Raw genomic sequence first — 17,589 nt, 5'->3', positions numbered from 1 at the left:
AGATTTATGGCTCATCCAGATGTGATGAGGTGATTGAAGGCGGCGCTGTATTAGAGCGGCGTTGAGCGGCAGACTGCACAGCCCAGCCCTCGGCTCCAGCGCTAATGACGATTCCCGCAAAAGCCTGCTCTCGGGACTCGAGCTCCGCCGGGAATCCGTCACGTTAAATCACCGCCCGCCTGCCCGAGCCTCAGCCCTCGACAAAACGCAGTGCTGTTGAACAAGCGCGCTCAACCTGTAGAGCGTGCAGGCATGCACTCACGTACTGCGTAGTTCCAGATTCCTATAGAGGTTTCGGATGGGGGTTTAAAAATGAGGATTTATATCTTTTGGAATGTTCAACTCAAACTTGTGTTGTTGCTCATTTGCAGATTTAGCAGACGCCTTTGGCTTAAAGGGCTTTTCTTTTATTTCCTTTTGTTACGTGTGATGAGTTATACTAGGAATCGCCTGAGCCGCAGGCCATAGCCGGGTGTGATCTTATTGTTTCACACTGAGTGCACACACACACACAGTACACACACACACACACACACACACTATATAGTCCAGTGATGAGACAGAGGAAACAGAAATGGAATATGATCGCTCAGCTGGCTCTCATGAGAGCTGATGGGTGTAAAACCGGCACAACTGGTTTCCCCAGAGTTTCCGTCGAGCATTGTTCCGATGCCTGCGTGCCTGAGTCACCACACTGAAACTCCACTCAGCCTATTCACCAAACCGGCCTTTCCTCCTCGTCATCTGTGGCCGCAGTTTCTGTGACCGAGAGTGCGGTGGCCCTGTCCCCTGCACAAATTATATTCTGATGAGCCCAGCCATGCATTTCCCGCTTCCTCTCTTTCACTCTCTCTCTCTCTCTCACTCGCTCGCTCGCTCGCTCGCTCGCTTTCTCTCCCTCTCATCCCTCTCTTTTCTGTTTCACTCACTCATTCTGCATTTCCCCAACTCCCCAAACTCAACCCTCATTTAGCCACCTCGACCCTCCAGTTTGATTTGTGTCCAAAGTGGGCTAATGACTTGTAAAGTGTGTTCTTGGCAAGACGTGTGTCAGTGAGTGTACTGCTGGCAACGCTATGTGTGTGTGTGTGTCTGTCTGTGTGTGTGTTTGTGTGTATCTGTGTGTGTGTGTGTGTGTTTGTGTGTATCTGTTTGTGTGTGTGTGTGTGTGTGTGTGTGTGTGTGTGTGTGTGTGTGTGTCTGGCTTCTCTCCAGACTCCAGCCCGCTGCCAGTCTGAGTGTGAGCCGTGAGCTCCGGGAGCTGGGGCCCATTCCTCATTCCTCTCTCTCTTCCAGTAGATCCCAAATGGGCCCATCATGGTGCCCCCGTGGTTTTATGGAGGCTTCACATTTGCCTGTATTGTTCAGCTCCACCAACTTGTTTAGGGATTACATGCGCGCATACTATTTGGATTTCGTATGTTTGGTGTTCAGCAAGATTGCAGCATTTTATGAATAGTAGAACAGGAAGATAATTAACTAGCCGTTTCCTTTCTTGCATTTAATCATTGTTAAAGCTATATTGAGCTGTATGAACAGTGTGCCGCACCGAGAATACATTTAGTCGCCATCTGTCCTTAGAAAATGGAAATAAGGGGGAAATCTGCAAAAAAGGAAACCGCTTTCCTTGAGAATAAGTCCAAATGCCAATTCCGTGGTCCGTCATTCAAAGGCAGAGCTGAATTGATTAAATTCTGCCGGCCGTGCTGTAAGGAAAAGGCATTGTCCTGGGGATTTTAATATGAAACGACAGCACGTGATGAGTCGTCTTGGACACGGCTCCTGCCAGCGGCTTAATGTGGTGCGGAGTGGAGATGTCACCAGTAAATTATGAGCATTCCAAGAATAGAAGAATCATCGAGGATGTTCCGGAGGAATGAGGTCATAATGGTTTCGTGTTTACATGGCAACCTACAGCTTTCCGCCGCACTGAAATTCTACATTTTTATCCATCCAGGCCTCGTTGATGCTGCCTGGGGTGAAATGGAATGGGTGTGGATGATCTTTTATGCAGTTGCTGACTGCAAAATAAATAGAAACCACCTTCCATCTTAATAAGGATAAATTAAAGCTGTTCAGAGAAGTTGCGCTTAAGGTTGCCTGCTCTCGTAAACAGCATAGATAAAATTGCTTTCATTCAGTTCCAGCGAAGGGGGATCTGGGATTTTTCTCTAGCTGTGAGGGGGGTCTGTTTGTTTACTCATAAATGCTGAATAGCCCGAGCCCATACGTCTTAGATGAAAAAGAAGACAGGATTTTAAAAACGAAGCAGCATTAAGTATTGATTTTGAACAAACTTCAGAACCGTGGCCCAACTTGGAATGAGCTCTCGGCTGCTGTTGCGCACAGGCCCAGTCCATTGTTTTGATAAATGACGTCTACTTCACCTAGATTTATCTGTCCCAGGCTCCCACCTCTCCACACGACTTACTGTTGCTCTTCTTTGAATCAGGCACCCGAGATTGGCTTAGCTTTCTTTTATTAAGGATACAGAGAGTATCATTTTGAACGTGTTGTTGTTGTTGTGTCTCTCCCTGTAGGGTCTAGCCATGGCCTGGAGATCATCTCGACAGGCCCCGGCACTGTGGAGAAGGCCAGTGGTGATAGCGTGAAGCTCGACTGCCAGTTCACATTGGCCCCCGAGGACTCGGGCTCGCTGGACATCGAGTGGAGCCTCCAGCCCTCAGACACCCAGGACGAGGAGAAAGTGGTGAGTATCATTTTGTGTGTGTGTGTGTGTGTGTGTCTGTTTGCGTGCATGCATGTTTGTGTGTGTGTGTGTGTTGTGGTTGCTAACTGTTATGAGAGTGTTGTATCTTTGTTTGGATCTTACGAGGAGGTACTCAAAACCCAATGATTAATGCTTACGCTAGTTAATGCTACGCTAGTGCTTTATTTGTTTCAAGCATGCAAGCAAACAAGAATGCAAAACTGGTCTGACTGCTTCAAGTCATGCACACAACCTGTCCTGCCAAAGGTCACCATTTCCTGTTGCTCGGTTACAGTCATATTTGTGCCTAAATTACTGCAGAAAGCCCCTACTATCCTTCTTTCAGTTTCATTCTACATTCACACGTCCTATTATCCTGAGCTTTTAGTATAATTCAACCTATAATCCAGCCATATATAATATACCACAAGCATATTTTGCTTAAATGAGGGGAAAAAAATACGATTTATGAACCAGTGTGTGAGCACATACCTTTATTAAGTTATTACCTTAATGGTCCTCAGATTTTCCAGTGTTTGTTCCAGGCTGGCAGGGCTGGGAGGCATATTTTGGATGATTACTTGTGATGTGGCTCCAGCAGTAGTTTGGTGGTTGTGTAGAAGCCCTCCCCCCCTCCGATCCAACACACACACACACACACACACACACACACACACACACACACACACACACGCACACACCACAAACCAGAACACACAGACACACACACACACACACACACAAATCCTGTTACGAGGCTTCACACAGGCCTGGATGGCATGACGACAGAGCTAGTTAATGTTTTACATGCATGTAGCTTTGTTTTGAGGGCCAATAAACTCGCCTACATTTGGCACTGTGTGTGGCATACAGTATACCTGGGCCTGAGCTTTTACATGGAAAACATGCAGAATGTTTATAATGCCGACTAGGTGAAAGGCGTGTGTGTGTGTGTGTGTGTGTGTGTGTGTTTCTGTATGTATGTGCCCTTGTGAATGTGAATCCTTTAATGTGATTTACCTGCTGTTGTTGCTCTCTGTAGTGGTCTTCCATCCTTTTTAGAGCCAGACAGGGAGAGAAGGAGATTTAGGGTCTGTGAGCCTGCACTCACACACTCACAACACTTGGGCTCTTAGACACACATACACATACTCACACTCTCACACACAGACACTCTCCTTTTAACCTTCAGACACACACACACACACACACTCTATCCTCGGAACCATCTTCTGTGCTGCGATGTCGTTAACACACGCACCCCACCACTGGTGCAGGTAGGTGACGGGAGCATGGTGTTTAGCCCGGGGCGCTGGTTTGACACAGAAAATGGAGCTCTCTTCCGGGCGCTGGGCTCTGGCACGTGGCTCCCCGGCCCCCTCACGCCTTCAGCTGCCTGCTCGCCCGGTCTCGCTGGGATCAGCCCCGCTGCCCCTGACCAGCAGCAGCAGCACTACCATCACCTGCACCGGGGGCTGCTGCTGCTCTTTGGGTCGCCCCAGAATTGGGTCAGCCCTCCCCTGGGCAGCCTGCACCCTCCTCCACTCACTGCACACTCCAGCAGAGTGCTGCCCGAGCCCAAGAAGCTAGGCCTTCCAGAACAGACCACACCAAATCACTCTAAATCACCCCCCCCCCCCCCAACCCAACCCAGCGTCCAACTCCTTCATCTCAGAATGTTTTTATTGAGTTTGTCTGTGAGTGAGTGAGCGAGTTTGACCCAGTTTGTAGATTTATAATGGGAAGAACTTGTGATTAATTTGAAGACTGGGGGGGGGGGGGGTTGTATTGTTTTTCTGCCTTTAAACAAAAAGACTGCTGGCATTGAGGTGTGGGTGGGTGTGCTACAGTTCCTGAGGAATGCATGAGACATCATTTCACTGTACCGCACCAGCGACTCGGAGAGATTAAACAATGTCATCATCACAGTTTCGTCTGTGTGTTTACCACTGCTTACCCGTGGAGTTATTTATTGTTTTTATTTATCCTTTTACCAGGAATATCTCTTCTCTTTTCAACGGAGTCCTGGTCAAGATGGCAGCAAAAAAAAAATCACTTACAAATACAGACAGGCAACATTAAACATATACAGACCAAAACACACAACAACACAACATCAGAATAGACTCAGAGACATAAGGACAACAAAGGCTGAAATAAGTTATGAAAGAAAAGCAGAAAAATAAACAAGAGTTGATGTGTCCCTATAATGGATGTTAATTTGCAAGCTGCCATCCTGAGCTCCTCTTTAAGTCCATCAGCAGCAGCAGCAGTGTAAGTGGGCAGCTCAGGCAGTTGTCCTCTGTGGCCTTTAGGAGGATAAGTACAGTAGGATAGCATCACAGCCAGGTCATTAGATGTCAGATGTCTGGGCCTCATGGCCCACAATTAACCAATGAGTCTCGGTGTTTAGTACATGCAGCCTGTGTGTTTGTGCGCGATGTGCATGTGTTTCTGGCTTTGTGGGTTTGTGTTGGTGTATGATGGTGTATACCTGTATGTTGGTCTTGGCTAGGTTATGATATTCGTGTGTGAGTGTGTGTGTGTGTGGCCTCGCCTGCACTCCCGGCGACCATGCGGTCATTCCCCATCCCCGAGCATCCTGGGTAATTGCGGTGGCGGCGGTCCAGCTGGGCCGTCTGATTGACAGATCCCTCCAGACTGGATTAGTGAGAGGGAGGCTGAGAAGAAAAGAGAAGGGTGGCCACTTGCTCTCCTTTAATCTCCCCTGCTCTTATCTCCACAGCCCCCCCCCCCCCCTCTCATCTCTCCGCTCCAGCTCAGCTCAGGCCCCCCCCTCGGTCAACAGGTCCAGCGCTTTTAGAGCTCAGACACCGTCTCAAGGCAGAGATGCACCGATTGTGTTTACATGAGTGGCGTGTTCTTACAGTGATGTGAGCGACTGGCTGAAAATGTGAACTGGTTATTGAGATCAGAAAATGTTGAGGAGCAGTGGGGGAAAAAATGCAAGGTCTTGTTGTTGTTGTTGTTGTTGTTGTGATGGGTTGTTAGCGTCTCTTTGTGGGCTGTCAGACTGAGTCGGGAGAGTAGTTCGTTTGGGTCTTTGCGGAGCCAAGCTGATTGTTTACTGAAGCACTCTCCGCATTCCTTTGTGTGTCTGGCTGCCTTTGTGTTGGTTGCAATGCCTCCGATGTATGTATGCCAGAGACAATGGGAAGCGCCTTGAATGCAGAAACCCAATTTTAGATCATTGTCTTCTTCCCTCTGAATGTGGCCCTCTTTTGGGGGACAGTGGAGCGTGACTGATGCTCGCTCTGTTTTTCTGCCGTACTGGTGATGAGGTCAGAGATTCCATACATGCATGCCCAGTTCGTCGCACCCCCCCCCCCCCCATCCCGTCGGGGGCATCTGTGTTAGCGTTGGCTAGAGGTGGAGGGGCCGCAGTGGGGGCACTGGGTGGGGTCGCCTGCACGTACACTAGCCTCCCAAATCACCACGGGTCACACAGAATGACCGCAGCTAACCAGCTGCGCCATGGCTGAAGTGTTAAAAATAAAGCTCACGTATTGAGTACAGATTCCTGGTGCCTTAATAGTGTTTGTGTAGGGATTTATCAGATTTCCAATCCCCTGTTCAATACCTTGCCTTGTGCTGGCCTGCTGGGTGTAGCCATATAGCATGCTAAATATGATTGTGTGTGTGTGTGTGTGTGTGTGTTGTGGAATGTCAGCTGTGGAATGACCATATCTGTGTGTGAGTATTCATCAGATTTCCAATTCCTAGTCCAATACCCAGCGATGGCCTCCTAACTCCCAAGCGTAATATCCTTCCAGTTCAGAGGGAAGGGGGTGGCGGTGCGTTGGCCAGGAAATCATATCGCACCAGAATGAAAATAAAAAAAGAGTTTCTCATTGAGCATCGATTTCATGTTCGGTGTGCTTTTACAACCACGGCCAGACGGGTTCGCTGTTAATCATCACAATAATAGTTTGTAGTCGACGTTAATCATCACAGTAATAGTTTGTACAGTCAACAGTTAGATGTTCATTTCATGCTTGGCGTGCCCGGCGAAGTGAAATTGATGAGGCCGCGGCGGTGTGCCTGTGTCTTTGGGATGAGCAGGTGGAGGTGAAGGTGCAGTCCGTGCTGCTGTGGAGATGGAGGTGTGTGGAGGTAGGCAGGGGACAGCCGGACAGATAGACTGTGGATGTTCCAGAGCAGCCAGGTGACTCACCATGGATTTGCATATCAAATGAAGCTCCGCACTCCCAGCTGCATGTTTGTCATCAGTGTGTGTGTGTGTGTGTGTGCGCGGTCTCGTGACTTCAGCCAATGACCTCACCTTTTTAAATGCCCACGTGTAGGCTGCTTGGACGCGAAAGACCCCCCCCACCCTCTTTGGGCCTCAGCCGTTCGCCTCAGGTAGATTTTTATAAGGAAGGCAGAGTGTTCCCACATCAAGACTAATCAAAATCACATGCAGCCACGGCAGGGGAAAAAGAAGGAACAGAGAAAAGGGAGGGGGAAAAGGAGAAAGACTGGTGGGGTCAGGAGGTGTGGGGGGGGGGGGCAGGCTGAAGTGAGCATGCACGACTACCCCGCTGCGTTGGGCGGCAGGCCGCTCTCACAGGTGGGGCTGACTCAGCCCTACTAGCCACGGGGAGGGCAAGGGCTGGGGGGGGGGTGCGTGCGTTGCGGAGCTCGGCTCGCTCAGCTCGGTCAGCGCTCCTCCGCTCCCCCTCCTCTCCCCCTCCGCTCCCCCTCCTCTCTCCTGAAGGCCTGTCCGCAGGTCCCTGGGGGGGGGGTGTGCGTTGCGGAGCTCGGCTCGCTCAGCTCGGTCAGCGCTCCTCCGCTCCCCCTCCGCTCCCCCTCCTCTCTCCTGAAGGCCTGTCCGCAGGTCCCTGTGGCTCACTCTGCCCACCGAGCGGAGTCGGCATGTCATGTGTGCTGCTGTCAGCCAGTCCCACTGGAACAGAACGCAAGTAAAGTTACTTCTCCACCGTGCTGTCTGGGCCGCAGGGGGGGAAAAAGACCAGGAACCCCCTGACCTCAGCACAAGTAGCCCAGTCTACTTCAGGGGCTTTACAGGGCCTTAATCGTGTGTGTGTGTGTGTGTGTGTGGTAATGTTTTCTTTGTCTGGTGTCATCTTGTCATTGTGTGTGTGTGTGTCTTTTAATGTATGTGTTTAAATATTGAATGTTTGAATTGTTCCCGTTCAATATTTAGACAAGTGCAATAGCTCTCTGTATTCTGGTACGCATATACATGAACTTGTGTGTTTTTGCATGTGAAACTTGCATGCATGCAAATATGTCTGCCGTGGTGTGTGTGTGTCTTATATGTGGGAATAGGAGTTTTGTGGGAGTGAGAGTGTGTGACTGCCTGTCTGTCTTTAGCTCCAGGCTGTTCAATTTCCTCTCTCTCCCGCGTTCTCATTTCTGAGTGCCTTCCCCCGGTGCGGGGAATCCAGCTGAAGTCCACTAATATGGCTCTGTCCAGGGGGCACAGGTGGCGCGCATTAGACAAACATGCTCCGTGCTTAATATGGACAAGGTGTCCACTCATCTTAACAGCCAACCTTTCAACTTGTCCTAGAGGACACTCACCTTTGTTTTGTGTAGAGTTATTCTGCTCTCTGTCTCTCTCTGTCTCCTTGTGTGGATTCTGTGTTCTTGTATCTTGGTCTCCTTGTCACACTGTATGTCTCTCTCTCCCAACCCCCTGTGTTTCTCTGATGTGTTCATTAGAATTCCACTTTCACAATTGTCTTGTTTTTCCCCCTGTGTTTACCATGCTCATCTCTCTAGCACCCTTGTGTGTGTGTGTGTGTGTGTGTGTGTGTGTGTGTGTGTGTGTGTGTGTGTGTGTGTGTGTGTGTGTGTGTGTGTGTGTGTGTGTGTGTGTGTGTGTGTGTGTGTGTGTGTGTGTGTGTGTGTGTGTGTGTGTGTGGAGAGAGACGTCAGAGAGACTGCGTGAGGCCGCATCTTTATCACCCTGGTTATTGAGAGCGCACGCCTCCTGGAGTGTATGTGTTTGCTCGGCATCTTTGCTTGGCTGTGTTTTGGCACTGCTGAGTTTTGCACACACAATTTAAGCGAGAATTTAAGTGGAGTAATACCCACTTATGCTTTGAGTGTGTGCGTGTGCGTGTGTGTGCGTGTGCGTGTGTGTGTATGTGTGTGTTTGTGTGTTTGTGTGTGTGTGTGTGTGTGTGCGTGTAAGAGGGAGAGAGGGGAAGGGAAACTAAGAGGCAGAGAGTCTGTAGGCCATAAGCATATAGATACAACTGAAGTTGAGGCCTGGGCATCCTCAGAGCCCGGGGAAGAATTCTAGTATTTAGCTTTGGTGTGTGTGTGTGGGTGTTATGGTTGAGAGAAAGTGTGTGTGTGTGTGCGTGTACACCTTGGGCTGAGAATGGTGTTGACACAGCAGGTGTTGATTTGGCTCAACAGAAGCCCTTTGTTTGTCTCGCTGCGTGAAAAGGGCACGCATGCCTGGCCCTCTGAAGGCCGTGGCGGAGATAAGAGAGGGGCCGCACGACTGCTCCGTCTCCTGCGTGAAGGCCAGAGAATTCGCTTAGAGACGTCTGACCTTTTCCGACCCCGGCCTCATGTCTGAAGATTCCCCACCACCACCCCCGACCCTCACGTTTTGCTCGAGTAGCATAACCAACCAAACCCTTTCCTCGGCTTGTTTTCTTTATCTCCACTATTATGGTTGACTTAATAATAGTTCTTTAAGTATTACTATTGCAGTATATGCTGTTACCAAACAAAACCCTAAGCCACAATGTTTTTTTTTTTTGTTTTGCTCTTTGTGGTACCCAGATTGTTAAATTCGTACTTTTCTAAACCGCAATACTGACATTTCCTCATTTCCTTCTTTGACTTCCTCTCTTTTGTTACCGATAGGTCATCCTCTACTCTGGCGACCGGGCATATGAGAACTACTACGCTCCTCTGAAGGACCGTGTCCACTTCAACTCCATGGACCCAAAAAACGGCGATGCCTCCATCAACCTGCTGTCGCTCAAGTCGGCCGACACAGGCACATACCAGTGCAAGGTGAAGAAGGTGCCAGGCATCCGCAGCCGGAAAGTGATACTGCGAGTGATGGGTGAGTTTGGTTGTTGGAGCCTCTGAAGAGACTGATTGGTGTAGGGCGGAGGCCAGTGGTCAGGGAGAGCCAGTGGTCTGGGATCGGAAGTCCGGTCCGGTTTTAGTTTTCTAATGCACAGGGAATGAATGAACCCTTTGTTTGTATCGGAGGGAATGTGTCTTGCACAGTGGACAGTGGTCATTTTCATAAACCACAGAAAACTTCCTCATACATTACCCATACAAAAAATCATCAATCATCCAAGAAAATGTGGTTAAGGAATCAGACCGAGTTGTCCTCAATCTTGGCATGGTCTGACCTAATCTGACAACAGAGGATGGCCTGAAACTGCAGTGACCACCACACTGATATGAGTGTCGGCCATATCACTGTAACTACACACGTCAGGCCCCGCTATCTCTAGTACATGTTTACTCTTTTTCTCCCCACAATTGCACATTCCCATCTGAACACCAGAAGCCAGCACATTCCGAGTAAAAGCAGTTTTCAAATCCATTTCGATGTTACGGTCGCATTAAGAACCGATAATTGCCCGCTGTTCCCACTAGTCTCCCCAGTTATTTCCCATCTGCTTCTCAACTCCAGGGCAAGATGTATTTTTAGAGATATATTTGGTGACAAAATCCAGCTATCTATTTTTTAAATGTGTGATAGGCCATTGTAGTTTTTCCAAGGCTAGTCTGCTGGCTGTTGGGTAGTTATGATTAAGTCATCATGCCTGAAAAGAAGGCATGGGCAGATATGTTCTTTCAAAAATCAACATTTCCTTTGTGTGTGTGTGTGTGTGTGTGTGTGTGTGTTTGAAATCAACGTCATGAACGTAACTCTTCTTTGACCTAAAACTGCACTCTGCATTCTGAGTTCGAGAGCCTGCCAGAAAAGTGTGGTCCTCAAACATAAGTTTTGAATCTGCTTACCCTGCGCACAGCCTGATTGTAGGTGCTAATGAGGGATTGTCATTGAGCGTCTGGGTTTTCCTTTAGTATTCTCTGTTGTCAGCTCAAATCGGAGGATTTCTCTGTGAAAACAGTGCAGTCTCTTAGAAGTCAGTCTTCATTTGCTAATCAACATAATCCCCAGATCAAACGCTTTCATTTAAGACATGCTTCATGTAAATAAGAGGCAGGAGATTAAATGTTTGGCTCCGTTGCTTACTCAGAAGCAGTTTGGCAGGGATTCATTTCTAATACTTTTTTTTCCCCCTACACAAACAAAAGCATCCTCACCTGGCCCAAAAAGTCCCTGTCAAAATGATTTCTGTTGAATAGTACAGAAGAGAAATTGCAAGTACACACCCGCACACTGCTTTTTTTAATTAGCTGTCAGACCTGTGTGCCACCATGAACCATTTCCTGAAACTGGGCTCTCATATGGGCATAACTCACATTTGCATACAGAGACAATACAGAAACAGGGCGACTGGTATCTGTTTGCTTACGCAGGAAAAGGAGTTATGCTGGCCAGCGAAAAAAAACGCGTTCCTGAAAGTACAGTATGTGTGCTCAACTAAGTAAGCAATGGTAGGCGTTTCCCAAGAGATCAGATACAGTGTTCTCAAATAACGTGCGTGTGTGTGTGCGTCCTCTGTACACTTCACTGCAGTATTGAGAGTGCTATGTGGGGCTTTATCTTTGAGGTAAGATACAGGTTTTTGAGTTCTCACTGCCATGACATTTGAAAGACTGGATGTCAATCCTCATAAATCCTGTCCTACATATCCACTTAAGTGTCCGTTACTGTGTGTGTGTGTGTGTGCGTGAGAATGTGTGTGAATGTGAAAAGCGTGTGTGCGTGCCTGCTATACTGTATGTGAATGGTGTAGGGACTGGTTAGCCACTCATCCTGAATAAGTGGAGGCATTATCCTTCAGTCCCGTCTCCAGCCTGAAGGGTTGACACTGAATTAAGTTTTATTTATTGCCGCCACCCTCACCGGCCCCGCCGTGCCATAGGGAGTCGTTTTCCAGGGGTCAGATTTAATTGTCGCGTGTAATCTGGCCGTGGGATCGGTGCTATCAATTATGAAACATATTTCAGCAGCTTAATGAAGAGTGAGTGTGTGTGTGTGTGTGTGTGTGTGTGTGTGTGTGTGAGAGAGAGAGAGAGGGGGGGGGAGTGATGGCGAGGAAGACGAGATGAAGGGGGGAGGAGGGAGAGGAGAGTAGACGAGGAGACGAGATGGGAAAAGCGATAGCCATGGAGAGAGTCTGTGTGAAGGAGATGCAGACAGATAGGGAGAGAGGGAGACAGACAGAGGCTGGGATAGAGGAGGTGGAAACAAGAGCACCTCAAACAGGCTCTATTACATGGAGAGGATCCAGTGAAAGCACTTCATGCACAACACCCAGCGGTCAGCAGAATTATGATACGTGATACACTCTGTAGATGAGGGCTAGAATAGAGTTCAGATTCAAAGCAAATAGGCAAATAAAAACACTCTCGACTCTGAGGTTGAACTGAGGCAGCAGTGGTGATGGCTTTGCATGGGTCATTGGAACCAGTGAACTCACTGCACTTTTGCCATTTTTTTTCTTTCGCTGTCTGGACAGCCCAGCAGCAGTGTGACGAATAGAAATATGTAAAATCCAGACTCCAGCCTGAATTCCTTTTTTCTTTTTTTTTCTTTTTTTTGTTCTCTTGCGGCACAGCAGCACCTGTAGCTGGATCAGCCTCTGGTCCACCAGTCTGGCATACATGGGTCCATGCCAGATTAGGGCTCGAGCTGATCTGGAGTCAGCTGTTATTGAGACAGGAGATGGGCAGGGATGGGTAGCTAGGTTTGTTCTGAGGTCAAAGAGATGGCTGCTGTTCAAGTGAGTGTGTTATGTGTTTGACTTTTAAGTATCTGCACTGTGTGGTGCTGTTAAAGTAAGTGTGTGTGTGTGTGATTGAATATGCATGTGTTTGTGAGGTGTGTTTTGTTCTGAAAGTGGTGTGTGTGTGTGTGCGTGCGTGCGTGCGTGCGTGCGTGCGTGCGTATTCCTGATGACAGGTGTGTGAGATCTCTTGTCATTGCCCTCAGCATCATCTGTGCACAAGCCCAACAGGCTCAGGCTGCATATCAATGTGTTTGTTTATCTGAATACACATCACAAACGCACACAGACACGCATGCATCACACGCACAGTTTCAAATCACGTCTCAAAGTGAGAGTGCAGCCAAGGAGACACACACACACGCACACACACACAGAGGTCTGTGAGGCTTTTGTGTGGGTGCTGTTGCCCTTGAGAGCCAATTGCATCCAGGCTTAACAAATAGACAGCACACACACACAAGCCCTATCCAACCTAGCTGTAAATATGCTGCACAGCTAATTTCCAGACCCGCTCACCGAGCCCTAAGGGTCCACATACTCGGGGCTATCAGATAAACAGAACAACACATCTACACACAGATCTGACACCACCTCCCTCATTCAAATGCTTTAGTTCAGATGCTCCTCACATCTGAAGAATTTTGACACAGTCGGTGAGCATGTAGAAGCCTTCTTGAGTTTAACTTAACAGAGTGTTTATGTGTGGTTTGTGGGGTGGGGGGGGGCGGGTTACATGCAAAAATGATTCTGCTGTAGTGTTTAATTTTTTGAGGCTTGCACAGAATGCCAGTGAATTGGATGAAGATTATGCTAATTCAGTGGGCTCGTTGCTATGTGTTGTAGAGCGTGAGTCATTAATTATGCGTGCTACTTGGTTTTTATTTGATTAGCTTGTTGGGGTTTCTAGTTGGTCGACTATCAGCACCAGAGGACACTAAATTATATGCTAATCTTTTTTTAGCATATTGTGTTTGTGTGTGTGTGTGTGTGTGTGGGAGGGGGGGGGGGCACGCTTGCATGTGTAAATGTGGTTGGGTGATCATGTGTGCAGATATGGGCTTATGTGTTTGTTTGAAGGTGTGTGTGTATTGTGTGTGTGTGTGTTAGTGTGAAGAGATCATATCTGATAGTAAGCATAAAGCATCACATGCATCCTTTTAATTTCAGCACATTTAGTTATCCTTCTTATCAGAGAGAGAGAGAGAGAGGGAGAGAGAGAGAGGAGGGGTAAAATCTAACCGGGGGGGGATAGGGGGTAGTAGCTGAAAAAAAGAGCGTTTGCCAGAGATTGATTGGGACTGATGGGGAAAGGAAAAGACTGAGCAAGGGGAATGGAAGGAGGGAAACACGACGGCCAAACTGGTGGAGACCGGTCAGTCATAGATCTCAGGAGGACCACACCTGTTAGAGTCAACTGTGAGATGGGATGCGATGGAGAGTATGTGTGTGTGTGTGTGAAGTGTAGTGTAGGCTATTGCAAATTGTGTGTGTGTGGGATGTGTGTCTGACTGCTGTTAATCCAGTTTTTCTGCACTGAAAGCTTTTGGCCCTTGTAACCGGCAGTCTCTGTTTTCACAAGCCATGATGTCAGCATTGAGCCCCGCTTCTATCGGCCCGGATGGGGGTCCGTGGGGTCGCACACTGACCTGACCCGACCCCATCTCTGTACACACACTCACACTCACACTCACACTCACACTCATACTCACACACACACACACACACACACACACACACACACACTCACACTCACACTCACACACACTCTCACACACACACACACACACACACACACACACAGAGGCTCTTCTTTCCCCCTCTCTTCTCCTCTTCCCTCACTTTCACCCCTCTACCACCTTCGGTCTCTCTCTCTCCCTCTCCAGCCTGCTTTTAATTTAAGGGCTTGTTTGCCTTTGGATTCTCATCTCATCTCCTGCCAGCAGAGACTGCGGTCTGTTTGCCTTCTCTTTTCGGACTTCACAGGGAGAGGGAGGGAAAAGGAGGGGGAGAGACGCCCTCCTCTCTCCCTCCCCCCCATCCCCCCTACCTCTGCTCTGGCCTTTCGTTCTTCTCCTCTTCCCTCCTTTCCTCTCCTCCTCTCCTCTCCTCTTCTTCTCTGCTTCCCTCTGTGCAGTTCTAATAAATGTCAATGACAGTATCTGCGCTGACAGCAGCTGTGTTCCCCCCCCTGATCACTGCAGCTCATTATTTTGTGTATGGCAGCTGCAACAGAACAGGAACAAGCATCAAACACTGCGTGTGTGTGTGTGTGCGTGTGTGTGTTGGACACTGGGATGTAAGCTGCCTGTGTGTGGGGGTTGAAGGGCAGTGTTTAAATGCTGAAGGCCCCATGTCAGACCCCTAGGAAAGCAAACAGCCATGGCTGCTCATGGAGGTATGCACAGTAATTGTTTGCACCTGGACCATTGTTTTTGATGTTCTCTCTCTCTCTCCCTCTGTCCATCCGCCTCTCCCTCCCTCCGTCCCTCTCTCCCTCTCTGTTATTGTGCAGTCGCTCCATCTAAGCCGCGGTGCTACTCCGAGGGGGCCACGCAGGTGGGCAAGGACGTGGTGCTGCGCTGCGAGTCAACCGAGGGCACCAGCCCCATCTCCTACACCTGGCAGAGGGACAACAAGCTGCTGCCCGCCTCCGCCGTTTTGGGTAAGACACAGACAGACACAGACAGACACAGACAGACACAGACAGACACAGACAGACACAGACAGACACAGACAGACACAGACAGACACAGACAGACACAGACAATTGTGAAAATATAATACAGGTCATACAGAGAGAAATCCCACACAATGGGATTGAATATGCAACACTTGAATCACTTACATATATATACAGTATATTATGTTTCTCACATAATATATTCATATTCAAAACTAAGAGACCATTGCAAATTTGAATATGACTGTCAACTCATTCGAATGTCACTCAGCAACCATAGGATGACATCAGAATTTATTTTTTCCAGAGCTATGTATATTCAAATATTGGTGCAGAATTATTAATGGATATCCTCTTCATCATGTCTTGGTCTCTCCCTCCTCCTCCTCCTCCATCCTCAGACCCTGTTGGCGGCACAATCAACATCCGCAATGCTAGCGAGGGTTCCTCCGGGACATACCGTTGCGTGGCCAAGAACCGCGTGGGCGAGCAGGACTGTGTCTACGAGCTGAGCGTCATCCCTCGTAAGTACCGCTCCCTCCCTGGCCACTACACACTGTACCACGGCCTCACTCGAAACATCAGACCAAGCCCACACACTCCCCACATCACACACACTCTGACATCCCGACACCCTGCCCCCTCCGTGCTGGTGTCCGGAAACATGCCATAGCAGTGACCTCACCCACCCGAGCGCCAGATTTGGCTTCAGGAAGAGACTATTGATGTCCGATAATATCGGCCAACCGATATTATCGGCCCGATATTAGCATAAAAATGTAATATCTGTTAATATCGTTATCGGATTTTTTTTGCCTTAAAACCGATAAAATAATGCTTGCGTTACACCCAAATAGTGCCTATGCGCTCCTGAAGCGTTTACCGCCGGCGCACAGATGATGACCTCATCAATCTGCGTCTTGAAGCATACAAACAAGCGTGGATGGCTGCAGTAACAAACTTGCTCGTGGCCGTAGTAGCCCCTTGCGTTGGCCGTGACGCCCCTTTGAAAATCAGAGGTTTACAGGCCACGGTGGCCTTGGTGCCCCCTTCTCTAAATATTCTGCTTTGCGTCCTACTAATAGCGATATATATTTAGCCTATGGCCTATGGCCAAATTACGCAGTGGAGAAAGTGACAGCGCAAGAAAGAAAGTGCGTCCAAATTAACACATCCTACTCATCACACAGACATCACAAGTATCACATGAAAGAGCTTTTTCTCAGCTTTTAAACGATGTTAGCCGCTAATTGCTGTGGTGAAAGGTTCGCGAGAAAAGTAAATAATATCATTCAATTTAATCATAAATTCTACCGAAGGTTTTGGGTCCATCTCCCTACCCATTCATCTCGGTGGAATACTTCAGAACCCTTCGTTTAACATATGACAAACCATATATCAGAATAAACAGCAGACCTTACCGAACAGAAAGGTGTAAAGCAGTCCCCTGTACAGTTAGCCGTTCCAGACTAATCCCGTTTTGAATTTGCAGTAAATTTCAACATACATGGATGTCTCCAAATTTGGGATTTAAGTTTTACACTGTGTTTAAATTGTTCCACATTATTTCATAACGGGCCAAATACAAAACAAATATTACAAATGTCGCCTAGATATCGGTAAATCAGAGGACAGCTGACTATAAGAGTTTGTGAAAGTAGCCTTCATGATCACAAAATGCTAAGCATGCATCTAGGCTATTTGAGTTTCTTAAAGCTGAGCTGTGCTTAAATTGTTCAATACATGATTTCATTACAGGCCAAATATAAAATAAATGTTAAATATAGCCTAGATATCTGAAAATATTAGATGATCAGATGATTTACAGTTATATGTAATATGTCATGTTTTATGTTTTTGTAATGTTTCATACAGTGATGCAGGTCTACTGCAGTGAATACAACTTTGATCATGTTTATAGCCTACTACTGTATAGTTAACTTTGGCCTTGGTGCCCTGACATGTGGCCTTTGTGCCCCCCACCAAATATGCCCAAAGGAAGGCCAAGTGGCCTTGCCCCTAAAATGGTGAAATTCTAAGCCTGATTGTGGGTATGGCCCGTTATGAAGGCCAGTCAGTCTTTTAGCCCCGTTCATTGGACTAATACTAAAGGAGGACTTTGTTTACTACTCTGGAAGGTCTGGATTGAAACTTTGTGCCTTCCTTGTTCTTATTGCACACTACCTTAATGTTGCATCTCTTTGTTGTTGCTCATGTAGAGCAGTGCTGATTGAGCCCAGTTTATAATTTAAATGATTGCATTAGCCCAAGAAATGGTCTAGGGACACAGGCTGCTTAGA

At 48.0% G+C, this 17,589-nt stretch overlaps 1 protein-coding gene across 1 annotated transcript in view; it reads left to right on the top strand.

The window, feature by feature from the left end:
• Positions 1–1,759: 1,759 nt before the first annotated feature.
• The window catches only part of cxadr (CXADR Ig-like cell adhesion molecule), a 23,733-nt gene continuing 7,903 nt past the window's right edge, over positions 1,760–17,589 (top strand). Inside the window, exons 1-5 of the mRNA XM_076275070.1 lie at positions 1,760–1,823; positions 2,541–2,710; positions 9,584–9,788; positions 15,122–15,271; positions 15,691–15,813. Of these exons, the coding sequence (XP_076131185.1) occupies positions 1,760–1,823; positions 2,541–2,710; positions 9,584–9,788; positions 15,122–15,271; positions 15,691–15,813 (712 nt within the window). The remainder of the gene's footprint in view (positions 1,824–2,540; positions 2,711–9,583; positions 9,789–15,121; positions 15,272–15,690; positions 15,814–17,589) is intronic.

Source organism: Alosa pseudoharengus, unplaced genomic scaffold, assembly GCF_046254945.1.
Source record: "Alosa pseudoharengus isolate Yale_2024_CS ecotype anadromous, Long Island Sound unplaced genomic scaffold, YU_APseudo_1.1 YU_APseudo_1.1_scf_103, whole genome shotgun sequence".
Classification (NCBI taxonomy): Eukaryota; Metazoa; Chordata; class Actinopteri; order Clupeiformes; family Clupeidae; genus Alosa; species Alosa pseudoharengus.
Note: the sequence above shows the minus strand (reverse complement) of the source record. Positions and strands in the feature narration are given on the sequence as shown.